Source organism: Plectropomus leopardus, chromosome 7 (assembly GCF_026936395.1).
Source record: "Plectropomus leopardus strain MGB_pleo_1.0 chromosome 7, ASM2693639v1, whole genome shotgun sequence".
Lineage (NCBI taxonomy): Eukaryota > Metazoa > Chordata > Actinopteri > Perciformes > Serranidae > Plectropomus > Plectropomus leopardus.
In genome coordinates, this window is record NC_142182.1 from 3,761,084 (window position 1) to 3,788,881 (window position 27,798).

Genomic DNA, 27,798 nt, shown 5'->3' on the forward strand with positions numbered 1-27,798 from the left:
TAAGGTTGTGTCTGGTGTTGTTAAGCAACCGTTAGCAACACCTTATCATAGCCCACTTACCACAAAACCTGAGGTTGGAGCTAATCTTCTTCCAGCTGTTTTTTTTAAAAGCGTATTAAAATATTACCTGTGGCGGATGTAAAGCTCTGGTTAGCTCTGAACTAAGATGATTAACTTCTGCATATTTATTATAAACTGATATTTATGGAAAAAATGAAAAATATCTGAGGCTGGGATTAATTGTTCCTTGTCACATGGTGTGCATTGCTGCATTTTTAAAAATGTAACTTTGTTTATCTCAGGGTGCTCGGCGTCTTTATGCTTAGGCATCAATGAATTTGGGGGGGCAAAAAATGCAGCATGTGTACTGGCAGGTAAATGATCTCATCATCATTCTTTTTTAATTCACAGTTTTTTGTCTTTTTTTTTAAAGTTTTTTGGGGCATTTTTGCCTTTATTAGACAGGACAGAACATCAATAGTGTGAAAGGGGGCGAGAGAGGGGATGACATGCAGCAAAGGGTCGCAAGCTGATATCAAACCCGTGGTAGCTGCAGCAAAGACATTGCCTTCATTTATGGGACGCCTGCTTTATCCACTGAGCCACCTGATGCCCCAATTCACAGTTTTTAATTCTTGCAACTGGAGCTCTTTGGCCAATTGACTTTCTGAGCCTTGAATATTGTGTAAAAGCAGCTATTATTTTCTTCAGTATTTAAGCTAAAAGACAGATTTTGAGTTGCATGCCGTTACTTTTTAGAAATGTACGTGCTTTGTGGTTTAAAAAAAAACAACCAGTAATCCAAACCGTTCTTGCGGCTGTATTTGGTTTGTCCTATCAGCACCTGATAACATTTTGTTTCACTCTCAGTGAAGCTGTCCGTTGTGTTAACACAACAGAAAGATTGTGCAGAGTGCCAACTTCCCTTTTGACTCAGGAGACAGCACGGCTGTCAACACTGAAGCGGCTGTAGCTTTAAGAAACAGGTCACATTTTGTTGTTTGACAAACTCGTTTTTCTGGAGTGTATTGCTCTTCCTGGGAAAGTCTGTTTCTACATCTACAAAGACATGAGAAAACAAGTTACACAGACAGTGTGGTTTTACCTCAGGACATGATCCACTCAGTTTTTACAAGGATGTTTGTCTGCTTAGACTAACACAATGCAATGATTATTTAGTGTATAATTATTTTTCAGAAAGTAATACACTACAGCTGGCACTGGTAGACTACTGTAGTATCACATCATAATTGCGCATGATCTTTTCACTCAACACAGTAACAAAATACAAATTATACAGCAGAAAACCTTAAACATACCCCTACATGTATTAAACTTACTAATTCATTAATTCACATTGGTATATGAACTGCAAAGTACATTTTATTGGGGAACTTTTTTTTTTAATTAACAAATTTATGGTGGCCCTGAGAGCACAAACGAAAGGAAAAGAAAACGCATATCAGTGGGCAAAACACAAATGAGTAAATCTTCAAAAGTTTGACAGAAACATGCCACAGAAACAGAAAACATAACCAGATAACCCACAAAACTGCTATAAAAACAAATATTTTTGGTTTACTTCTGTGTATTTGCATTAAAAAAAAGTTAAGCTGTTCTATCAAACTGAATAGGTTCATACAGTCATGAGATCTGGAAAAGTCATGGAATGTGCAAATAGCAATTTTGAGGCCTGGAAAAGTTTTGGAAAACTAAATATACCTTGAAAGTTTTGGAAAAGTCCTGGAAATCTGTTTCATAAACCTGTATAATAACACATGGTGTGTTCAAGAAACCATCAGATATGTGAAAAACCAGCTATGATGAATGGTGTAATTTTTTTTCAGAAAACTCGCCCTCAAAACCCGCAGGCATTTTTTTAAAAAAAAGATCTTCAAAAATCACCAAAAAAATCAACCATATGTTTTTCTAAATTTTGTTTTTTCTGAAATTTGAAGAATTAAAAAAAACCCTGCCAAAATGGTTTCTGTTTTTCGATATTCACCAAAAATAAAATAAAAAAAATAACAAAAATGTATTCTCTAAAACATTAAAAAAAAAAAACCCCTCTCCTCTCATTAATAAAAATCTGTCCCTGAGTTATTTTTAAATATTCAGTTATAATCTTGTTCTGAATTCATTATTTGTTTTACATAATATATATATATTTCAAAAAGGTATTTTATAGTAATGAAAAAGAACTAATTTCAAAATGTATGGTAGTGAAGATTTCCCCAAAGTCATGGAAATTCAGTAGTAGTAAAACTGTGTATGAACAAAGGAGTGTATTGAGCCCTTAGGGCCGCCGTACAAATCTCAGTTTAACAGCTGTCTTATGCAAAAGACCAGAAAACAGGGCAGTTTTACATCTCTGTGTAGCGAATGCAGTTTACAGTATTACATTTTCAACTAAAAATTACACGTTTTAAGAAAATATCATAACATTATGGCACAGTGAAACAATTGTTAAAAAAATACCCTTAAAACATTCATCAGACATTTCTTTATCAAGATATAATGAAGAAATGTTATCACACACAGACACACCCTCACTGTTGACTCTCATTCTCTCACTGTATTTCCCACAAACACACACACACACACACACATAAACACAAACACAAATTTCCACAAATAGCAGTTGTACACATTTCGCAACACGGGAGACAGCGGGCAGGATTGTTGGAGTTTGTCTCATCAGCTCTGCGCTGCAACGGGACAGTCATCTCTAAATCAGCACCTTTAAACACACACACACACACACACACACACAGTGTCACAATGGAACACACAGAGTCATGAAAAACTGTTTCCTTGCTTACACACACACAATGTCTTTTTCAAAAACTCTCTTTCTCCCTCTTGCACACACACACACACACACGCACACACACACACACACACACAGACAAAGCCACTGTTGTCACAGTCCTGTTGAACAGAGTCAGTGTGTCATAGTGTTTGAATTGTGCTGTCACCTTCTGTCTCAACAAGATGAATACGGAGCCATTTATAAATTATTTCGGAGCCCGGGAAGTGACTTGGATGTGTTTTTTTTTAAATTGCAAATCGCAATAATCGTGAATTACTAAAAGTACCAAACAGCCTTTAATACAACAGAGAAACATGGTATTTGATTTGACGGCAGCTTTCTGCTGTGTGACTTCTGATGGCGTGTAAGAATTGAGAATGTGTTTAAAGCCAGCGACCACAACAACTGGATAATAAATCAAACTTGCATGCGTTACTCCCTGTATTTTATTGCTTCATGTTTTGCTTGACGTTTGGCCTCTAAAAAGTATTTAAATATGTAAAAGGGACTTGATGGGTTATAATCTGTTAAATATGATCACTATGAATGAAATCAAGTCATAATGAGGCAGAAACAGCGTTTTAGTAACAAGATGGAAGCTACAATCAGTTTTTGGCAGATTGAAAATGTGTATTTTATGTTTTATATTGGTCCTTTGAAGGTATTTAAACAAGTAAAAGGGACTGGATGGGCTATAATCTGTCAAATACAATTACTGTGAATGAAATCAAGTCATCTTGAGGCAGAAACAGCCATATAAGCTGCAATCACTTGTTGGCAGGTTGAAAAAGTGCAGTTTATGTGTTGTATTAGTAATTCACATGCATTAAAACGTGTGTGATTTAGTCATTCAGGCATGCATTTAAAAAAAAAAAAATCCATGTCACCTCCCAGGCTTTCTACATTGTTAACAATAAACGTACCAGACTTTTTTTTTTTTTTTAAATACACACATATGTATCTGTATACACTCACACACATGTACACACATGATTTTACAACAAAAAAATGGGAGAGTCATGAGGGCACCAGAGTAGTAATAAAGGCGTGTTACTGTAAGTTGATTGCTTGTGTTTTCTGCAGATTGTCAGTGTCAGCCGTCATGATGATGCGCGGCTGTTACAGTTAATGCAGATGAGCATTAGGCTGCTCTGCGGGGGGCTCATTCTCCCGAGGCGTCAGTACATTACATCACCGTCCTCGCCGCGATTTCCGCATGTTGATGTCTGTTTGTCTGTAAGTCGGCATGACAGCAGAACAGAGGGATGTGAGCCTTGAAGGAGAGATGACAGCGGGGATGAGTGTCAGCCAAAGACGGACTGACAGGAGGGAGGATGGGCGCGGCGAAAAGCAGGAAAGAAGCATGGCAGGAGATGGAGGGGCAACCAGAGGCAGCGATGATGGATGAAAAGTCAATCCTGCTTCGAGGAATATTTGTGTTTTGTGAGGCTGTGTGTGTGTGTGTATGTACACTTAATTCTTGCCTGCAGTGATTGTTTTCAAAGATAAGTATGCATTTATGTGTTAAATGTAGAAAATAAAAAGAATACTGTGTTCAGCAGTGTCAGTGGAAAAATCCCCAAACTTGGCAAATTACCTGTGTAGTGTATTGTATTTGCAGTGTGAATGCTCCAAAAAATCGACCTTGTTCCAAAAAAAACCCCAAAACTTTTTTTGCCAAGTAATATTCGCATTCTTTGTTCTTTGTGTTTGAGGTCCTCATAACAAAATAAAACAACAGTTTGAAAGGCCTTAAGTCTTTACAGTTGTAATATAAATCAGTCTCCGCTTCACAGGTGTTCAGGTGTGTCTTGGGAGTCTCTGTTTTAAGTGTCAACATTATTTGCTGTGCTGAATATAAAAAACAGTGTACAGAAGTTGCTAATAAACGCTTTCTTATCTTCTTTTTCTGCAGAACAACAGAACACCTGAGAGCTGATGCTTCCTGCCATCACCATGGAAACAGAGGCCAGTCACATGCTGGAGGCGGCGCTGGAGCAGATGGATGACATCATCGCAGGTAAGAGCTGTGAAGTAGCGATGTCGTCTGCGTGAGTTAGTGAAAAATATGTCATTTTATTTTAGAGGAATTTAATGCTGGTTGTTGCATCTGTAGGAAGTTTAGTGGTTGAGTAGAAGTGACGTCTTTCACACGCTGAGATCCGACATCCAGTAACATTCAGCCCAATCGTACGGAGCTTTCCCTGCAAATTAGTATCTGTACCGGCGTTGTAGCTCGGACACAGAGAGCACGGTGCTCTGCAGATAACAGTCAGCTGGTCAAAGAGTTCAACTGCTCAACAGTTTGTTCTGGTTTACTGTGCAGAGCCTGCAGGTGTCAGCAGAGAGGCTTATACTCTCACAATATGTTGCAGTTACTTACTGTGCTGTACACAATATAAGGGCTCAGTGTTGCCAAATGTACGATAATTATCGTTCTATAATTTTGCCCTCTGTCCGAACTGTCGTACTGTAGGATAATTTGACCTCTGTGACACTTACAGTAAGCACTTGGTTTAGTTTATATGTCTCATTTTAACTCATTTTCTGGCTCCTGCATCTGTGTTCACACATCGCTTCTCACATGATCTCCTCACAGCCAAAACTACGTCAGCATGCTGGAAAAAAAGTGTCAAAAAGTCATTTAAATAGTTGTTTCCCAAAAAATAAAATCTATTCGTTCTTGTGATTGTGACCGGAGTACAGTAACTTTGAGCCTCTGGTACGATAGTTTAACTTTTCCACTCTGGCAACACTGTAAAGGCTGCCCTTTCTCAATTAATCTAAAAATTATTTTCCCGATTATGGCTGATTTATTAAAGATTCCACAAATATTTACTCCAAAATATTTATCATAAACTTTATATCTCATTAATATTTAGATAATTTAATGAAATCATCTTCTCTTAAAAACAATAATATTAGCGGCATAATAGTATAAAATGAGTCTTATTTCCACATCACTGCTGTGTTATGTTATTGAATGAAGGATAATAATAATAATAATTAAAAATAAATGGACCTGCACCATTTACAGTGCTTTTACAATATATGTCACATTCACACATTCACACACACATTCACACACACATTCATACACTGGTGCCAGAGGCTACTGTACAATGTTACATCATTGGAGAGAAGTAACTGAAACACTTTACGGCGGCTGCAACAGAAATAAAGCTGCTAATGTTTTGCACATCCATCACCATGCTTCTTTATTGTGAGAGGAGAAGTCTCCTAACATCTCTCAGGGGAAACGCAGTCATCTCGCATTTGTGTTTTACTGACATTTCAGAAACAAATATTGCAAAGGTTTTGCCCGCCTACAGTAACAGCAGTCTGTGATGTTAGTTTTCACTGTTTCGTTAAAGTAAATAAAATTAAAAAAAACGCTGAATAATAATGTTTGGTGACGCATGGTGTAAATTTCACGGTGTGGCTGAAAGTTTAAGGATTTTCTATTAACAGAAACAGGTTCCACGTGTTGATAATTCCAATACATCACGAATGGATGGAGACAAATCCGAAACAGGTCGGTGCTGGCTTACTGCCGTCAAGTGAGAATTGTTTTTTTTCTCGGGATCCATTTTCTAAGTTTAGTTTCTAAGAAAATTTCTTGCAAAAAAAAAAAAAATCTTGCACAAAACATTATTTTTTTATTTTTTAAAAAATCTTGCATTTTTTTATTATTTATTTTTTTCATGTGTGGAACCAAGTGAACAAAAAAATTCTTGCAAAAAATTTTTTTTTTCATGTGTGGAAGCGAGTGAAAAAAAGGGCTCAGGGCTTCTGTCGTCTCAGCGTAGGCGGTGTGCTCCTGGGATAAACCTCGTAACTTGTTTGACCTTTTCTGATAACAGCAGGTTAATAAGTGGTTAACTAGTGCACTTCACAGGTGACACTGCCTCTTTTTCTGTGATTTTGTGTGTGTGTGTGTGTATTATATGTGCATGTTCTTTCATGTGTGTAACAGCAGCCCGTTCAGCCTTGGCCAAAAAGATTTAACTCACAGTGTGGTAAATGTTTAATGTGGGAAAACAAAGGTTAAGCTGTGCAAAGTGTCTTCAGTCACAGAAGAACAGAGAGACAGGGGACTTTGGGAATTCCTCAAAATTTTGAAGATTTCTATGAGTGATATGAAAAATTTTTTGGCTGCCCCCCTCCATCACCATGTTGTCCTCAAAATCGACACACCGCCTTCTCCTGTATATCACAAGTGAACAAAAGAGTGTTTAAAGGTACCACAGTCACATCTGAAGCTCATCAAGCTGCTGCTGTTTGTCCCGAAACACGCTGACCTCATCGAGTGCTCCGAGTTTGCTATTCCGGCTCTCAGTGACCGCAAATAGAAATACATTAAAAATCCCATTAGCGATAGTATCAGCCAATCGCTAACAAGGAAATTAGAGACACTTATCAGCAGAATGTATATGTTTCATGCTTATTCTCTCTCTGGTTAAACATCTTGTGGGATTTCCAGTGAAAGCACTCCACTGGTTCAGGACTCTGATATTAGAGACTACAGGACCAATTCCTCCCATGAACTTCTCCACATTTCAGAGTGAGCCAGAGCTGCCAGGAATCACGGTAAAAAAATAATTTAAAATGGAAAAGACATCACACAGCATGAGCTGAGAATTTTCTGAGAATGATAACATGATAAGTGTTGTGAATTTACAGACAGCATGGACAGACTAAGGCAATCAGAAATAATGCTGATACAGCGGCTTCACTGCAGTTTATTACTGATAACAGACGAATGCAAAGACGTATAGGCAGATGGCACCACTGCAGCAGAACATAGTTTATCAGTGATACTCACATCCTGCGGGCCAAATCTGGCCCCTGATCAGGGGCTGGGTGGCATCCCAATTTTCTAATTCACAATAAAAATATAGTGATTCACACTGGGAATTGTTTTTGTACTTTTAGTTTACATAAGGTGTCAGAGTGCATAAAACAGCATCAAAAAGAGCTTGTTTATCCAAAAAAGTGCCAGTGGAGGATCCCTCGCACCCTTGGACAGAGGTCATAGCTAAACTCCTTATGTCCTAAATGTCCAAAAAATCCTAGAAATGTCCTACAATCCTAGCGATGTCCCAGATCCAACAAAAGTCCTAAAATCCTACAAAGGTCCTAAAATGCTAGAAACTTGTTCAATTCCTTGAAATGTATTAAAATGTTACAAATGTCCTGAAATCCAAGAAATGTCCTAAAATTAAATTAGAAAATGTTTAGCGGGCCACCCAGCACCCTATTGGGGGCCAGATTTGGCCCAGGGACCATAAGTTTAGTATCCCTGCTGTACAGCGATAACCTCATGTATCAGAAGTGACCTTGACTTCCTTGATTTAGAGCTTCCAGGTCTTCATTTGCTCTCAGGCTGTTTTAAGATTTTCAGGCAAAGGTTGTTCTCATTATGTGCTGTTTGTTAGTGTTGGACTCCATATGGAGGGACCGTAACATGTGGCTGTTTTTCAGAGTCACAATTATTTAAGTGCATCCAGATGTGTGTGCGTGTGTGAGTGTGTGCGTGTGTGCGTGTGTGCGTGTGTGTGTGTGTGTGTGTGCGCATGTGTGTGTGCATGTGTGTGCCAGGGAAATGATCCAGGTGACACATGGACATTTTGGAAATATCCAGTAGGATGTATGGCTCTGAAGAAAATCTGCTCTCCTTGTTTTCTAAGCTCCACTCTCGGTCCTGTTGCAGCAGCTTGTAATCCACCTCACTGGTTACTTTTTTTAAGTTTGACACGTTTTTTGGATATTGGCGTTAATAATAATCATTCTGTTATACATAACTGTCTGTCCTCTGCTTTTCACACACTCTCCAGGTTCGAAAGCAGCCGCGGTGGAGTTTTCTAACAGCATGTATGACCTGGGTTCTCCCGTCAGCGCCGGTCCTCTGCAGGTGGTTCAGTTAGCCGAGGACCTCAAACTCGCTTTGGAGCTCCAACCAAACCAGGAGGAGAGAGACAGCCTGAGAGCACAGTTACCTCCGGAGACAGCACAGATCCTCACAGACTGGCTACAGAGCGGAGCTGTGAGTACACGGTCTCATCCCTCACAATCAGCTTCCATCTCAACACGACTCGTCTTATTTGCAGCCTTGACATAAAGTTTGCTTTCTGCAGTGCAATGTCCAAAAAGCTCGCTGCAGCCACGTCAGCTGGAGATGTCACACTTGATATGTCACATCAAGCTACATCAACACGTGCTTATGTTAATGTCTTTTTTAAGCTGTCAGAAATATTGTGATTCCAGTTTGTGTAATATTGTTAGTGGTGGATTTTCTGGACTTTTTGGTGGTTTTGATCCTCTTGGTGTTTTTTTCTGGTTTAAATCACGTGAAGAGCAGCTGAAGTTCATCAGTCCAGATTGTAGGTTTTCTGTCAAGACTCCAGAATGAAATATTGGCTTTATTTCGGCACGCCACGGATATGATACTTTTGTACACTTCAAATGCATCATATCAATATTTTTAAAGGGATGTAGTTCAGATTACATGTGTATGAGCTCATCAATTCTCCAGCCAGTAGCAGCCAAAAACGGAAAATTGAACCAAACCATATTTTCCTAAACCCTAACCAGGTGACTTTTTTGCATAAACCTGATTCCCCAAAATGGTGGTTTTTGTGTCTAACTCTAAGCCCCTCACTCTCAGTGAGCCGCAGTTCTCTTGGAGAGGGCCGAATACTTACAGTTCCCATATTTAGGATATTTCTCGGATTTTAGGATGTCTCTCAGATTTTAGGCCATTTCAGATTTTAGGCCGTTTCTCAGATTTTAGGATGTTTCAAGGTTTTCCAGAACATTTGTAGGATTTAGGACGTTTTCAGGATTTAAGGATGTTTGTCGGATTTTTGCACGTTTCTGGGATTTTAGGAGGTTTTTCAGATTTTAGGATGTTTCTCGTATTTAGGACAATGTCACTCCATGAAATTTAAATTTAGTATATTTTTAACATATCTGCTGCACATAAAATGTGCAAATGTAACATATCTGTGGTTTGCAGAAACGTACAATGCTATCATTTATTCTGGTGGTTAGGTTAAGCACGAGGAGCTGTTTCCTGCATCCCGTGAAGCATTACATTTGGTTGTTTTCTCTTGTTGTTTCAGATTATTTTTCACACTCTCAGTGAACAACAGTTCTCTTGGAAAAGAGAAAAAAATACCTGATTGTTCAGACTTTGGTTTGTTTAGTTACACCTCATGTCATTCAGATCAATCCAGTAGTTATTGAGATGTTCAGACTGGACTAACAGACTTGACATTGCCCTCCATTGCGTCACACTGATACCAGGACCGTGAAAATCCAGCAGTAAACCTTTATATGGAAAATTTCTGCGTCACCGGCCAGAGGGTTTATAGAGCCGCAAATTTTAAAATTGCAGTGAAACTCTCACTGTCCTTAGAGATTACACAGCCGGGTTAGACATCGCACTGTCTGCTCAGTGTTCATGTCTCAGCTAATAAAAGTTGTGTTCATGCACACTCGCAGCAGGGTGGATTGCCTGGTAATGCACAAGTTATGTAAGTGTATTCATCATGATATTTTGGAAGTTCTCCGAGAAGTGGAGTCAGATATGCAGCATGCAAACCAAAAGAACCAGCTGTTTAGGCTGAGAGGCCTCGTTTAGCAGGGAATATGTACGTTTATGTTGCTGTTCTATAGATTCTTCTCTTTTTTTTCAGGGCCGGTTATTTAGTGAACACATTAGGAAAGAGAGACTGGATTCATCTGTTCATTCGGCGGTGGTTAGAGCAGGAGGCGAACAGAATCTGCTTTCATAACTATATTTTTCTGTCCCTCTGAGGTGACGCTCTGTGGCAGTGATACTCAACTTACTGGCCCCCAATAGGGTGCTGGATGGCCCCCCAACCAGATTCAGATAAGCCTCTTATGTCCTTAAATTTTAAAAAATGTCTTAAAATTCTAGAAATGTCCTACAATCTGAAAAAAATCCTAAAATCTTAGAAAAGTCCAAAAATCTTAGAAGTGTCCCAGAAATTCTAGAAACATCCACAAATTCAAGAAACTTGCACAAATCTTAGAAACGTCCTAAACGTCCTAAAATCTAATGAATGTCCAAAAATCCCAGGAAAGTTTCAGAAATGTCCCCCAAATCCTGGAAATATTCTAAAGGTCTAAAAACTTTCTAAAATCCAAAAAATGTCTTAAAATCCTAAAAAAAAAAACCTTATAGAAATGCCCTAAAATTGAAGAAACCTTCTGAAATCCTCGAAACGTTCTAAAGTCCTAAAAATGTCCTAAAATCCCTGAAACATCCCCAAATCTTGGAAGCATTCTTAAATCCTGAAACATCCTAAACATCCTGGTCTCCTATCATTCTGCAAAAGTGGCCCCCAAAGCAAAGCGAGTTGAGTATTTCTGATTTATGGTCACAGCGTTTCAGCTCCACGCTTCTGTCGTGCTTTTTTTGTGAACTTAGTTAATTTAAATGTTGCAGCCTGTAGACTTTGTCAGTCAGCGGAGTCAGACGGGGTCAGCTGACGGGTCGGAGGCAGAGGAGAGGAATTTAGCTGCTGAGCTACAGAACAGCTATTCTCTGCTGCCGGAGGTTGGCATGTCCCTGTGAGGACGAACTCAGAGCTCATTTGGCCTCCGTCCCAGTCTGACACCAGCCTCTTCATCTGTTCGCCTTTTTCTTTCTTTCTTTCTTTCTTTCTTTCTTTCTTTCTCTCGGTCTTTCATTCTTTTTTTCTGTGTCTCTCTTTCTCTTATTTCTAACATGTCATTTACAGCAGATGAATCTGTATAAGGCAGTAATACTCAGTTCATGGCCGTACGCCCAGTGCCTCACCGACTATTTTTCAATTAAAAAAATAGAAAATGAAAACATATTTATTTATTTATTTAGTACTTTGACTGTAAATTTGGTTCTAGTGTGAATTAAAAAGCATCAAAATAAAGCTTGTTAATGAAAAAAAAGTGCCTGGGGAGGATCCCCTGCACCCCACCGAAAGAGGTCTGGGCTTAAAAAAGTATTTCACCAATATATAGAAGGCTCTCACATAAAACTAGTATCTCTAGTATCTGCATCTTTCTATGCAGTAGAATAGAAATACGCAGTAAAATCAATGTTTTTCTCAGTAGAGTCTGTTGTTTTTGATATTACGGCTTCAAATCATCTGTCGCTGAAGGCTGTATTACGGCAAGTAAAGCAGTCAAAATATTCTAAATATTGCACCTAAACTGATATTGATTTCTTTTAGGGGGCCTGAAACTAATCAGTAAAGGCAGAGTTTGCTCAGCGCTGTTTGATTATATAAACGTGAGGCAGCGATTTTCTACCTCGAAATTATCGTGAATAAACAGCTGAGATTGTGATGTCGCCTGTAACATAGACTTTAGGTTTATAGGTTTATTGCAACCAGCTGAAAGAAGGAATTTCTCCACCTGCCGCGGAGGAGTCGGACATACTTTTGTCAATAAATAAGTTCTCCCTCGCTGCTTGTATACTGGGACAGAGACAGAAGTCCGACTCAATGTCCTAATCGAGCTTAAACCGTATAAACTGCATGTATTTTCACAGCGAGGAGAGGAGGGGAGGCAACAAGGGGAGAGGTTTGGGACGGGTTTCATCAAGTTTCCCTCAGAGACACAATTACAACTCGACTATTATCAACTTCCTGCGCTGAGCTGCCGCCCTCACACCCTCCGTCTGTCCTGCGCGGCCTCTCAGACGTTCTCTGCTTACAACATCCCTCACTATATCACCTCTCTCTGTTTTTTTTTTTTCCACTGCTCACTGCCGCTCTTTCCCCTCTCACTGCTGCTCTGGATGTTTGGACAGCCTCCCTCTACTCTCTGACGTGAGTCTGTTTGTAAATGAGTTACTGAGTGTAGTAGGCAGGCGCTCTCTTAAGACGCCTGCGTCGCACAGGACGGCTGAGGTAAGGTCAAACTGCTCAAACATGCTGAAAGAACTCTAAATGCTTTGGGCTATTTTGCAATTTTTGGACTGGATTTATTGTACTTTCTTTGCTTTGTGTTACATAGTAAGAAGGTTTATTTTCTTTTTTTGCAAATGAGAAATGAAATGCTTTGAACTTCTCCTGAGTTTTCGGCTGTTTTCGCTGACACACAGCTGTTACATTCAGTTGTGCGAGGCAGTTTGTTGCTGTTGCAGAGCGTCGTCCTGCAGAGGCTGCTGTTTTCTGCTCACAAACACCGGCTGAGGCGGTTGAGACTTGAAAAGGGAAAGCGGATCTTGGATCCAGTTCAGCAGCTTTTTGAGCCCCTATATTGTTTCAGCAGCAGATGTCTCACATGTTGCACACATTCACCGGCCAACCCTCCCCTCTCTTTCTTTGTGTTTTACTTTGATTTCTCCAACTCCCTCTCCCTCTCCCTCTTTTCCCCTTCTCTGTTTTACTCCTCCCTTCTGTCCCAGTTTTCTCTCCAAGTTCAGTTTGTTGTCCTGTTGTGACTTTCAGGGTAATGCAATGTTGTCTTTATTAGTCCATTAATGGACTTTGCTTGATTGAGCTGCAGAGAGTTGAGCGGTTTTGGACATTTCATGAAGAAAAAGGTGATGTGTTTTGAATCAGCTGCATTGTCTCGCACAAGGACACTCAACTTGCTTTTCTTGGGGGACACTTTTGGAAAAAATGACAGGAGGCCAGGGGCCAGTCTCAGCAGCTCCATACATGTTTCCAGGATTTTAGGACATTTCTTGGATTTTAGGACGTTTCTCAGATTACGGACGATTTGTTGGGTTTTAGGACATTTCTAGGATTTCAGAACTATTCTAGGATTTTAGGACATTTTCCAGGATTTTAGGATATTTCTAGGATTTCAGAATGTTTCTAGGATTTCAGGACGTTTCAGGGATTTTAGGGACATTTAGGGATTAGCTAGAACCTCTGTCACAGGGGTGCGGTTGATCCTTCACCAGCACTTTTTTAAATAAACTAGGTTTATTTATTCAGGTTTTAGGGTTAAGGTTTCACAAATGTTGCAACAAAAGTTGTGTCATGGCAAATAAACTATGGTTTTGTTTGGGCAACAAATGCACGTGGTTTATATATATTATATATATATATATATATATATATATATATATATAGTTTATATTTATAAGTGCATTGATAGAACTGTAGGGATTAGGGTTATCAGCACTGAAAAGTGTCAACATTTTTTCCACAAACCTTGTCTCTGTCACTATAATAATCTGCAACCATCAGTTTCTTAAAGGACTATGTCTGGCTGAAAAAGTTCACGTGGCCCATGAATTTCAATATCAGATTTTAAAAAACTGATGGATTTTAGGGGCAGTTAATATGAACGTTTGGCAGCTCCCTCATGTCCTCATGCTGTCCACCTTCTCCCTCTTTCTGCTTCTCCTGCTGACCTGCAGGAACAGCATCAAAGACATTCATGCTCTGCAATTAGTCTGCAGCCTGTGGGCTTCTGTCCAGGGGATATTACACACACACACACACACACACACACACACACACACACACACACACACTCACACTCACAGATACACACATGTAAACACAGGAAGCATCCTAAGTGTATTACTGGCAGGAAGTTGTGACTGCTGCTTGTTACTGCTGACCCAGAGACAGTAGCATGTCTTTAGATCAGTGATATTCAACTTGTGGTCTGTGGGAAAAATCTGGGCCATTACAAAGTGCCATGTGGCCCCCCAACCATTTTCTAATTCAGAACAAAGATAAAATGCTTCACACTGGGAATTGTTTTGGTACTTTTAGTATACATAAGGTGCAGAGCGCATAAAACAGCATCAGAATAGAGCTTGTTTCTCCAAAAAAGTGCCAATGGAGGATCCACCGTGCAGAGGTCCTAGCTAAGACACTAATATCATCTTAAACATATCCTGAAATTAGGGCTGAAATGCCCTGAAATCTTAGAAATGTCCTAAAATCCCAGAAATGTCCTAATATCCTAGAAATGCCATGAAATCCTAGAAATGCCATGAAATCCTAGAAATGCCCTGAAATCTTAGAAATGTCCTGAAATCCTAAAAACCTGTATGGGGCCGCTGTAACTGGCCCTTGACCTGCTGTCATTTTTGCAAAAGTGGCCCCCAAGTAAATCCAGCAGAGTATCTCTGCTGTACAGTCTGTTCTACATCAGGTATCCGCGTATGTACATGTGTTCTACTCATATACAGTCGAAGCACTTGGAGGCATGTTCAGTCCATGTGCTCATAAATTTCGGGTGTCGTAGACGTCCGTGAGCTGCCCTGAATTTACTGTTGGCGGGAGAGAGAGAGAGAGAGAGAGAGAGTCGGACTTGTGCAGACAGAGATGTGAAGTCTTCCAGCACTGTGACTGTAACACAGGTCTGCACGGTTTGGCTTCGTGTTGACATCATAGCCTGTTGCTGCTTTGTTCGCGTGTCTGACATCAGATGCTGCTGGTTGTGTGTGTGTGTGTGTGTGTGTGTGTGTGTGTGTGTGTGTGTTTAAGAAAGAGAGACACGGGCCAAGACTCTGACACAAACATAGAGACAGAGCAAGAAGAAAAACGGCAACCCCTCCCACCACCCCCGTCCTTTCTGGGCTCGCCCATTTGGCCGTCAGACGGACGTTAGCAGGCAGAGAGAGGACGGAAAACCGAGAGAGCAGGAGAAAGAGAGGAGTGAGTGAAAGGAAGAGGAGGAGAAGAGGAGGAAAGAAGACATGCAACTCCAACCAGAACAGAGAGACGAAGGAGTGGAGGATGCAGCGAGTGTCTGATGAAAGAGAGGGAACAGAAAGTGTGGAGAAAGTAGAGGAGGAGGGAGAGACAGAGAGACGTACTGTAGGAGGAGGGGGACAAAACAGGGGGGGAGCTGTCCCGCTCAGAAGGCAGAGATCGTAAAACGCCCTCTTCCACAGCTGTGAACATCGCACACACACACACACACTCACACACTCACACACACACACACACACACACACACACACACACACACACACACACACACACACACACACACACAGAGTGCTCAGCTACAGCAGTCTGCTAAATCAAGACTTTTACTTTGTCCCGTCTGTGGGCTGTGCTTACACACACATACACACACACACACACACACACACACACACACACACACACACACACACACACACACACACACACACACACACAGTATGATAGAGTCGCACAGACACTCAGAGGACGCAGGCAGGGCAGCGATGGGCTGGGAGCATGGAGACTCCCATTGACTTCTACAGGCACTTCTCTTGGCTCAAAAAGGTGACGTTTTTTATTTAACTTTTTCATCTTCAGTCTTTCTTTATTTGCACCTCTCGCTGCATCACATTCCTCCCGTTAGATCGATGCCTTGAAGGCGGTATTTTCTGTGGAAACAAAAGAAGAGCAGTGTTTACAAGAAAAAGAGCAGGACGCTCCTCTGTGGTCCCCGGCTCTGATGCATGTTATTGTCCTGTTCTTATTGTCTTATTTCCGAGATGTCATTTCCCTCGGCTGCATCTCAACTTGTTGTTAGTGTGTGTGTGCATGTGTGTGTGTGTGTGTTTGGAAGCATGCCTCATAAGGGCTGTGTTATCAGATTAAAGCATTATCCATCAGCTGACTGTTGTTAACAAAGCAGCGTCTGATAGCGCTGGATTGAATCACAGGGAAACTTTGCCGTGAGGCACGGAGGTTTCAGGAATAAGAGTCTTGAGTTTGGGGATGTTTTTGTCTTGTCTTGGAGTCGTGTAAGCGGATTATTGTAGATAAAAAATCAGTGTTTTGCCAAGTCTGTGTGATTTTTGTCAGATGCTTTTACATCGGGCTTGCAGTATGTGGCTCTGAGACCCTTAAAAGTTTGTTTAATTTTCATTTCTACTTTTTTAGTGTCAGTGACCTTTAAAGTGACCTTCAAACCTCTAAAAGCAGGGACACTCGACTTGCTTTGCTTGGGGGCCACTTTTGCAAAATGAAAGGAGGTCAGGGGCCAAAGCAGCCCCATACATCTTTCTAGGGTTTTAGGACATTTTTTGAATTTAGGACGTTTCTAGGATTTTAAGACATTTCTCAGGTTTTTGGACATTTCTTGGATTTTAGGACATTCCTAAGATTTAGGATGTTTCTAGGATTTTAGGACATTAGGGGCTTAGCTAGGACTCTTTCAGGGTGTTGTGGTGGATCCTCCACTGGCACTTTTTTTGGATAACCAAGCTCTATTTTAATGCTGTTTTATGCACACTAACACTTTATGTGCACTAAAAGTACAGAAACAGTTCCCAGTGTGAATCACTTTATTTTTTACTGTGAATTAGAAAATGGTTGGGGGGCCACCCAGCACCCTATCGAAGGAGAGTATCACTGTTTTAAAGGGATACTTTGAATTCTCAATTCTCACACAAATCAGTCTAACCAGTTCTGTTCATGAGGCCCAATTTCACAAATCACAACTTCTGCCGGAGGGGTTTACAGCGTACACATCTGTCTGTCCTTTGACCCACGCAGCGGATAATGACAACCCCCCCTCAAGACACACACACACACACACACACACACACACACACACACACACACACACACACACACACACACACACACACACACAGAGTTTTCCGTAAGTGCACCAGCTTTGCAGTGCTCACATCAATTTGATGCGTCAGTGTTTGACTTTAAAAGTACAAAAAGCTGCTCAATTCTTTTGCAAATCTGTAAAAATGACTGCAGGTGGCACCCTCTCTCTCTTTAATTGGCTTCTGCATTTTGTCAAATACAATAAGTATCAAAATGCAAATATGATAAAATATACTGACAGAGCAGAGAAATTGAGTTAACACATGTTTGAGTCTGAAGTCATCATCAGATCACCGTTTCTCTTCATCCTTAATCTGCAAGATCGTTTTTGTCATGTGATGCGTCTGGTATGGCTCAAGGTGTGTGAGCATGTGCATGAATAAGCTTGTGTGCAAATTATTTGGAAGTGCATTTGTCTGCGAGGGATGAGCGATATGGTTGAAATCTATATTGCGATGTTGATAAGAAATGTTTTTTTAAAGATTATTTTTTGGGAATTTTTGCCTTTTTTTGTCAGGACAGTCAGAGTGATGGGGGGGGGGTGACATGCAGCAAAGGGTAAAGTTGGAATCGAACCTGTGGTCACTGCAGCGAGGACGTAACCTTTGTACATGGTGCATCCACTCCACCAGGTCAACTAGTGGGCGTCCCATAAAAATGTCTTTTAATATCAATACGCGTCACAATAGCAAATGAATGCAACGTCACTTAAAAAAGAAAAATATTTTAAAAAATCAGTGTTCACTCTGCTAATATTAGTGCAAGACCAAATGCAAAATCTAAATTGCAGTAGCTGCACTTTTTTGATTAAATTAAAATATGTCACAACACACTGTTACAACTGAAGCATTTTGTTCTACAGAGATGATCATGCTTGTTTGGTAAAAAATCACATCATTATCATTTTTATATGTTTTCAGTGGGAATACAAATCCACAAATCATTCCCACTAAAATCACAACTCATATTACGATCACAGTATCTGTGCAGCCCTTTTTCACTCTGATGTTAATTTTCCTCGTCTTTTACGATATTTCACAGTCAAATTTAATATTTTGGAAAATGCTTCTATCTTCAGCTTCAGACAAACCCAAATCCAGACACACTAAACCAGTTCTTTATCTCTTTGGGAAAAAGATTTGGTTTACAGTGTGTGTGCTACAACATGACACACCAACCACCACCCGCTGCAGCCCTGTAGAGACGACCATGTTTATCCTGCAACAGTAAACAGCAGTGTGTTGTCTGTTGTCATCACTGCATGCAGCATGATGTGACATGTTCAGAGCGTGCTTAAAGGGGTGGTTCAGATTTTTGAAGTGGGGTTGTATGAGGTACTTACTCATAGTTGGGTTATAGTTGGGTTATTACCTACAGTGCATTTTGGGTGGCACATTCCCAGTTCAGCAAAGCAGGCTGGACTCGGACGCTGAGCAACGTAATGCTGCGGTCAGGTCGGCAATAAAATGTATTTTAGCCACTTAAAAAAGTCCCACCTAAAACAATCAATGTTGATTTGAATGTTGCCATATTCACAGTGTTTTCACCGCTTTACCGCTCCATCAGAGAGCGATTTTTTAAGCTGTTGTATCACTCTGTGAAAACTGTGATTTTACACTGCTGAACACAGGAGCTGCTGGTCTGTTTATATCTCGATATTTTGAAACCTCCTTTAAACTTCTAAAATACAAAATTATTAAATGAGCTACAGTTACAAAAAAATAGCTAGCCCATAAAATAAAGTTACATCAACTAATGTTGTAATAAAGTTTAATAAAATACTGTTATTAAGTGAAGTTTAAAGTTAAATAAAGTGCTTCTTATCACCTTATCGTGGTTGTGTGTATTTAAAAAAAAAGAACTATGAAAAAAATCTATTCTAGTCCGAATATTGATTTGCAGATGCAGTTTATATAAAATACAACTTGTAGTTCTCTCTCCACACTGAGCTGGGTTGTTGATTGTCAAGCTGTGAGGACGTAAAATTGAATTTGACCAGTTTTTAAATTCGATTTAGAGACACAGTGGTGTGACTGCAGAGAGACTACCTCAGCTAATGTGTTACACACGCTCCCCGGCCACATCACATTAACACTCGCCAACAGGTTTAACAACAACATGGAAGCTGAGGAGATGAACTTTGACCTGTGTTTTCACTTTAAATAGAAGAGTGAGGTTTTGGATGTAAAGAAAGTGTATGTTTACTGTCCTAACAGAGTGAGCGCACTTTAAACAGGCTCCACGGCAGCTCCAGATATATTTACAGTGAAGCGACTGTTACATGGAGCTGTTGTGAATCATTAAAAGTAGGTGCTGTCCTGGATGTTTTCATGCATTCTTATACAGTGGGATCATATCCAGCACTGCGTGTCATTATGGTCCCACCCACTCCCGGCCACAGCTCGTGCTGTGTAAACTCAGAGCACTGCAGCTGTCAAGAGACGGCTTCACTTCACTAATGAATTGTTACTACAGAGTTATATATAGATAGAGAGATACTTTATTAATCCTTCACAGGAAATTACATACACATAACATAGGAGCACTTAAATAATTATCCACAGGGAAACAATAAAAATAAAATCCTGAATAATAAATACAAAAAAATACTCACTTCTAAAAAAAATATCCAATAATAATAAATAAATCAGACTTTATTCATATAGCACTCTTCATATAAGCCAAACACTAATGTATAAAATTTCAGGGTGCAAAAATGCAGAACATAAAAACAATGGTTTTACCTTCATCTATCTTCACATCTTCATATCAAAAAAACTGCAAAAAACAACAAAATAATAAATAATAATAAAAAAAAATAAATAAATAAAAATGACCTGAAAATTAGCTGTGGGGAGATTATCAGATATTATCAAAAAGAAAGCTCTCTTTTGAATTTTTAAATATATATTTAAAATTATTTTACAGAAAAAAACATTTTAATTCATTTTATTTTTAACACTTTCTTGAGGTAATTTTCTTGTTTCTTTATGTTTTTTTAATTTTCTTTTTTTCTTCTTATTTTCAGGTTTGTTGCTTTTTGCAAATTTTTGCCAATTTCTTGCTTATTATTGAGACATTTCTCATTAAGTTTCTCATCTCCCAAGTTTTTTAAAGATATCAAGCCAAGGTTTCAAAGGTCTACAAAAACCCTCCGAACTGTCCTTTTCATATTTGCTGTCCTGCAGTAATAATAATGATAATAATAATAACTTAGATTTCTGTAGCACCTTTCAAGAAACCCAAGGACGCTTTACACATTGAATAAGTAAGTAAGTGTTAAATAAAAAAATGAGCTAGATGTTTTTAAACTGATTGTATTTCTATCAGTGTCGGAAAAATGCACACAAAAGTCATAATGTGGAGAACCAAACTCTGCCCAAAAACCCTTGTTCCCTCTCTGTCTCTGTCCCTCTCTGTCTGTCTCTGTCTCTGTCCCTCTCTCTCTGTCTCTGTCTCTGTCTCTGTCTCTGTCTCTGTCTCTGTCCCTCTCCCTCTCTCTCTGTCTCTGTCTCTGTCCCTCTCTCTCTGTCTCTGTCCCTTTCTCTCTGTCTCTCCTCCTCTCTGTCTCTGTCCCTGTCTCTCTGTCTCTGTCTCTCCTCCTCTCTGTCTCTGTCTCTGTCTCTCTCTCTCTGTCTCTCCTCCTCTCTGTCTCTGTCTCTGTCCCTCTCTCTCTGTCTCTGTCCCTGTCTCTCTGTCTCTGTCTCTCCTCTCTGTCTCTGTCTCTCCTCCTCTCTCTCTCTCTGTCTCTCCTCCTCTCTGTCTCTGTCCCTCTCTCTCTGTCTCTCCTCCTCTCTGTCTCTGTCCCTCTCTCTCTGTCTCTGTCCCTTTCTCTCTGTCTCTCCTCCTCTCTGTCTCTGTCCCTCTCTCTCTGTCCCTTTCTCTCTGTCTCTGTCTCTGTCTCTGTCTCTGTCTCTGTCTCTCCTCTCTGTCTCTGTCTCCTTCCTTCCATACCGACACAATGGAGCAGGCGATGACAGACAGATACTACCAGACTGGCCCGGTTTGGTTTATCAGCCTCTTTAAGTGCCGTGTCACCTCCCAGCGTCTCTGCTCTCTGATGGGAATATCTGTGATTACACTTCAAACATTTCCTGACTTCTCCCACCGGAGCGACAAACCAAAAGTCGTTCTGTAACAGTATCTCAAACCCAAACATTGGGAATAAAGGGAGACTCTCAGGCTGCTGATTGTGCCGCAGCTCCGGTGACAGACGCGACTCAAACATGGTTTCAGTAAAGTCTGCTAAAGTCTCCCTGCTAATGCTTCCTCGTGTCCAGTTTACAGTATGTTGAAAGGGTTAATGTGTCCATATGGTGGTCCGGTCTGCTTACGTCCTCTGATCTCTCTGACCTCAGCTGCAGACAGATCATCAAGGATTACCTGCTGATTTGGGGATTTTGTCTGTGTTTTTACACAGATAGATGTGATGTCTGGCTAACTCAGTCTGTTTTACATTAATTGGGTTTTAATTACAGATTTACACAAAAATGAAGTGATATTTTTAAAATGTCGAAACACAATTGCGAGATCATTTCGTTCACAGTGATGCTATGTGAAGCCCGGTGATGGATGTTCAAAACATTAGCAGGTTTATTTCTATTGCAGCCGCCACACTAACTGTTATTATTTCCAATCTAAGGCGACGTAGGCGTGTTATATGAGCGATAACGGAAAGGCGAGCCCCTTATATGTGGTAGCGGCCACTTATGAGGGATTTCTGGGAGATGTTAGTCCACGATTTCACAGAGAAACTGTGGATTCAAAACTTCCGAATAGAGTTATGTGATGCAACAACATCTCTAGTAGCTCCTGCTGCATCATGAGGGAGCCAGTTCCTACTGACGAGCACACAGACATAGCATAATGTGACCTAGAAAAGCCAAAAAAAAGTGATTTTATTGTAGTTTTGCAAAATACGGCTTTTTCGAATTGCCTGAAATACCACCTCATTTGAGCTTAAAACCTTTTTTTTGTGATAAATTTACACATTTCCATTAGGTGTATTTTATTTTCCCAGTTTTAATTTGTGCACCTTAAGGGTTAATGGAAACCAGCCTACATTGTGTGCAGGCTAACAAGCTAAAACTGTATCCTCTGGTCTTCCTCTGGTCTTTTAGATGTAATATGTTTGTGAAAACATGATCAGGCTGCGGCGCTCCTTTTTTCCTGTCAGCTCTGTTGGTGGTCTTTCACTTTAAGCTTGTTTTACAGTTTTTCTTCTGTAGGGAGCATCAGATAAGAGTTTCAGCTTAAAGCCTCAAATGCAGATGTTTACATTCTTCTCTCTCCGAAACTGGGTCATCGTCATCGTAGCTGGAAGAGACTCAAACAAGCAGTAACATCCACACTGAACACATGTTGTAGGTTACATGCTTTTAGTAGCATTTTTCTGAACAGTCGGACTATTTTTAAAGTTTTGGCCAGAGTTTAGACAGCTGTGGGTGGACTGCAGATACAAGTGACTGTATGACATATTAAAGTACTGATTACTATAGAAAAGTACTGGCTGAGCTGATCAGTATCTGCCATTTTACACCAGCGGTATTGTAAATTCATAATAAAATGTAATAAATAATATAATAATAATATTATTGTACACACTCATAATGCTCTATGCAAACAAAATGTGCTTTTCAGAACCAAGCTTTAAAAATATTATACATTAATATGATTTTCTGCTTTCATTGAATTACATTTTTTTAACCTACACCAGTCTTAATCATAAATATCAAATATTGTTTGAGTTTTAACCCTTAAAATGCCAGGTTTTTGTAGAAATTATGTTTTATTATTATCTTATTATGTTTTTAGATGAAAAACCCCTACAAAAAAATTAATTATTCTCACACTCATAGAGCTCTTTGCACCAAATGCGCTTTTCGATACATATAAAAAATATTATACATTAATATGATTTTCTACCTTGATTGAGTTTATGTTGAAGTCCTGCATGTATTGAAAGTAATTCATTTTTTTTTATCTAAAAACATAGTGGCATCATGACCAAAAGCTGGCATTTGAAGGCTTAAAATTCTGAGAATTAATGAATATTTGATATTTCTGATTATGGCTAATGTTAGTAAAAAAAATGTAACTCAGTGAAAGCAGAAAATCATATTAATGCATAATATTTTTTTAAAGCTTTATTTTGGAAAGGGCATTTTGTGTGCAGAGTGATGTGTGTAATATAAAAGCAGGCCCTATAATTATAATAATTATAATTATACATTTCTGGACATTTTTTCCAAGTTTTTTTTGATAATCTTCTAATAATTTCTCTCTCTAATTTCTTTTTCCACATTATTTTTCTTGTTACGTTTTCCTATTTTCTTGCCAAGTTGCTCATAGCATTTTTCCACGTTTTATAAAGACATCAAAACAGTTTGCTCAGGTTTTAACAGTTTAAATCTCATAAAAGGCATCTGAATACAGCTCAAGAGAGGTTTTAAAGGGTTAATTTGTGTGTCCAATATGACAAAAGACCCCGCTGACTTTGCATTGGCCTTGTTTGTATCGCCCACAAAAACGTAATGTGTTGTATAGAGTTAATTTCATGCGTTTCTATGAGAGCAGGCAGATAGGTTACGTTCCCAGATATTTTTTTGATCAGTCTTGGTAAATGCAGTTGTGATGAAACTGACTATTTTGAGCCTACGATGTGTGAAGGGACTGTTGAGCTTTTGCTCTGCTCTGAAGCTGAGAGAAGCAGAAACATTATCTTATCAGGTCGCAGCTTCAGAGCTGGATAATAGTGTTTTCCTCTCTCAGTTTCCCAGCAGCAGCAGAGTCCAGGAGTCAGCAGCTCTGGACACACGCGCTCAAAGACAGGATAATCTGCCTCTCTGGAGAGACACGGACTCCATCATTTAAGCCTCACAGCATTTAAAATAGTTCTGCTTGATTTTCACTTTTTATTTCCTGACTTGTGGAACACATAATTCTGCCGTAACCTTAATAACCAGCGACAGAACTGGTGAAAGAGCTCGTGACCAAACGGACAGATCTCTTTCACAGCGTTTGCATGAATACATGTTACAAAGCATTTCTATTTGCAGCAGAGCCTGACGCAGCTCTTTTTCTCTCACTCGGCTGTGTGGCTGCTAAAGAAATATTCATATCTGTTTATTTCAGGCATGTTTTTAGCCTCAGAGTGGTCAGAGAGGGAAACGATACGGTCATGTGATAATCAGGACCACAAGCTTCAGAAAAATGCTGCTATTTATCGCTGTGCTATTTTAGGATGAATGGAAGTCTGATTATCTTTCAGCTCGTAGTGCGCGGCCGATCCTGCACATGAAGCAGGTATCACCGGCCCGCAGGTCCTAAATCGAGTATCACTGTCCTATAGTTTGTGATTCCTCAGATTTAGTAACTTTTAAGTAACTTTTGGGAAAATGTGTCAGAGCACAACTTTCTTTGCACAGCAGCCTCAGGTCCTTTTAAACAGTGATGACTTAATGTTTCACAACCTGGAATCAGTGTTTCATTTTGAGGATGAAATGAGACTTAATGTGGCGTTTTGACACTGATCAACAGAAAAGAAACTCCTAATGTTTCAGCAACAGCAGATCTACAATTGTGTGAAAGTGTTCATTTTCTTTAATGGCTTACGTTGTTTTTCTGTGTTTCTTTGTTCAGGTGAACCTCTGTTCTCCAGCCAACAATGAAACCTACCAAGAACGACTGCTCCGCCTAGAAGGAGACAAGGAGTCTCTGGTGCTACAGGTCAGAACAGTGTTCGTGTGTGTGTGTGTGTGTGTGTGTGTGTGTGTGTGTGTGTGTGTGTGTGTGTGTGAGTGATTGCATTATTTACACTGACAGAGAGAGAGTGCACAAAAGTTTCAGCAGGTTGTTCTGAGTCTGTCCCGTCTGAAATACGTACCATGAAAACACAAAGGCCTCTGGGTCATTTCCAGACGGGATGATGTGTTGCATGTTTAGATTATGCATAAATTTAAGCCTTAAAAACATTTAAGTAAGGACTTTTTTTGTACCGGGCTGTAAAAACATGTTTATTTCTGCTGTAAAGTTAGGCAGTTTAACATTGGGCTCTATGGGGATTGACTGTAATTTGGAGCCTCAAGTGACCATTAGAGGAACTGCAGATTTTGGCACTTACACATTAGCTTTATGTTTCATCCTTTATTTTGACAGTTAGTTGCATGTCTTCCTCTGTGCGCTAATGTTTTCTGTCAGTCTCTACTGCAAAAACACCTTTTCCGTGAATTAGATTTAGTGTGAATTTTGTCATTCTACTTCTGCTGAAGACAGGAAACCCCACAATCACAGAGAATCGTTATTGTCATTCTAGTTTAGTTGTGTTTATTTTGACGTAATTATCTGAATTCCTACCATGAGCCAGGGATTTGTCCGGAGGGATTGATTCCACACCAGAAAAACATCTCCGTTTCTACTCTGTAATCCAACGACTTTAGATGTTTCATAACAAAACATGTCCGGACACCTTAGTACCGTCTGAGCATGTGTTTACTGACGACTTTTACTGTAACTACCAACATCAGCGCTACCGAGCTAAAGCGCAAGATTATACATCTCTGCACGATGTGATGTCAGCCGGCTCTCGCTGCTCTGAGGTCACTTTAATAACGGCTTTATACCGCTGTGATCTCCGAAATCTGTCTGAACATCGCTGCTAAATGACAGTTCTCACAGCGCCCTGCAGGCTTCTCACCTGTGTGTGCATGTGTGTTTTGTGTTCTGGGAAAACTTATTTCCAACATTTAAACTCTTCTTTAGACGTTGATTTAACCCTTTAATACCTGGATCAACCTCCATTTTCTTGTGCTGCGTTCAGACTCCTTTAACGTATTTAAACCTCTGAAACCTGAGAAAATCAGTTTGATTTCTTTTGAAAACGTGGCCATAAAGGGATATTAGATATTATCAAAAAAAGGGAAAATGTCCAAAAAGCTATGAATATATATTTAAAATTATGTTACAGACAAAGAGGTTTGTGGTTATTTATATATATATATATATATATATATATATATATATATATATATATATATATATATATATATATATATATATATATATATAATTTATTTATTTTTTTAAAACAGAAAACTATATTTCCAATTATCAGAATTATATATTTTTTTCAGAATAATTTTTTCTTTCCTTTCCTTTTTTCCTTTGTTGTTCAGGATTTTTTTCTAATTATCAGGTATTTTTCTTGTGCTTTTTTCTAATTTCGTCCTAATTTTGGATCATTTCCTTTTTAGTTGTTGATTGCCAATTTGCTCTGGTATCAAAGGGTTAAAGTTTCATGAAGTGGTGGTGGTTGTCTCACTCACACACCTCCTTGTTACACACTCTGCATGTTAGATGAGCTGTGATTGGCTGATATTCAGCGTGACGGGGGCTTCCCTGACAGGAGATTTAACTGGCTGTTGACAGGTCGCCGGCTTCACGGTGCTTTATTTTACTTTCTCTTCACCTGCCGATCCTTCAGGACTCTGTGTGTGTGAGGTGCTGTTTTGCTCCTGTGTGTGTCTGTGTGTGTGTGTGTGTGTGTGTGTGTGTGTTTGTTAGCATACACACACAGTGTGTTTAGTAACTAACTTCCTGTAGCCTGGTGGGGACCTTTCACCTCCATCTGTGTGTGTAGCTCAGCAGCGGAGCTCAGCAGAGGTAAGAGAGACTTTCTCCTCAATGTTTGGAGGTTATACAGTCACAGTCATGCTGTGTCTTTATGTTTCGCTTTTCTTTGAAGTACTAAACCTTTAAATTAGGGTATAGAGTACATAGATTATACATTACAATACATGTTTTAGTTGCTTAGTGGATGTGAGTCATTCACTGGCTTGTTCATTCATTTACTCAGTGTTCACAGACTACAGATCATTCAAACTCTGTAACAACACGTGTCTCTGTTTTCTTTGTGATCTGCATTTTAATACACGTTGAGGCTGAAACTTTGCATGAGATTCTTTATTGCCTGTGAGACAGGACGTGGCTGCAGGGCTGAAAATCAGAGAAGCTGAAGTGACAGAGAATCAGCCGCTGTCAGGCAGATTTGGCATAGTTCAAGAAAACAGGAGAACTGAAGCTTGTGCGTGTGCGTGTGTGTGTGTGTGTGTGTGTGTGTGTGTGTGTGGGTGTGTGTGTGTGTGTGTGTGTGTGTGTGTGTGTGTGTGTGCGTGTGTGTGTGTGTGTGTGTGTGTGTGTGATGTTTGGCAGGAGGTGAGTGTGTTGTCAGGGAGATTAGAGTGAGTGTGCGATGCATTCCTGAGTGACAGACTGCTGAGTAAATGTGTGTTGTTGTGGAGCGGAGGTATGCCAGGATGAACGCGTGTTTGACGTGCTGATGTGGGTCTGAACTTTAAGTTATATTTGTGTGAAATTTGGGAGGAGCTGTTTTCGTAACAAAAATGATTGCCACTACATAATGGTGTGTTTCAGTGGTGTCTGTATGAATATGTGTAC

The 27,798-nt window shown here is 39.7% G+C and overlaps 1 protein-coding gene across 4 annotated transcripts in view; it reads left to right on the plus strand.

Annotated features, from left to right (window-relative positions):
• The window catches only part of ppfibp2b (PPFIA binding protein 2b), a 97,604-nt gene that overhangs the window by 17,446 nt on the left and 52,360 nt on the right, over positions 1–27,798 (plus strand). For all 4 annotated transcript variants that reach the window (XM_088079682.1, XM_088079683.1, XM_088079684.1 and 1 more), the window contains exons 2-4: positions 4,728–4,832; positions 8,650–8,858; positions 24,985–25,071. In XM_088079682.1, the coding sequence (XP_087935808.1) occupies positions 4,751–4,832; positions 8,650–8,858; positions 24,985–25,071 (378 nt within the window). In that variant the 5' untranslated portion in view covers positions 4,728–4,750. The remainder of the gene's footprint in view (positions 1–4,727; positions 4,833–8,649; positions 8,859–24,984; positions 25,072–27,798) is intronic.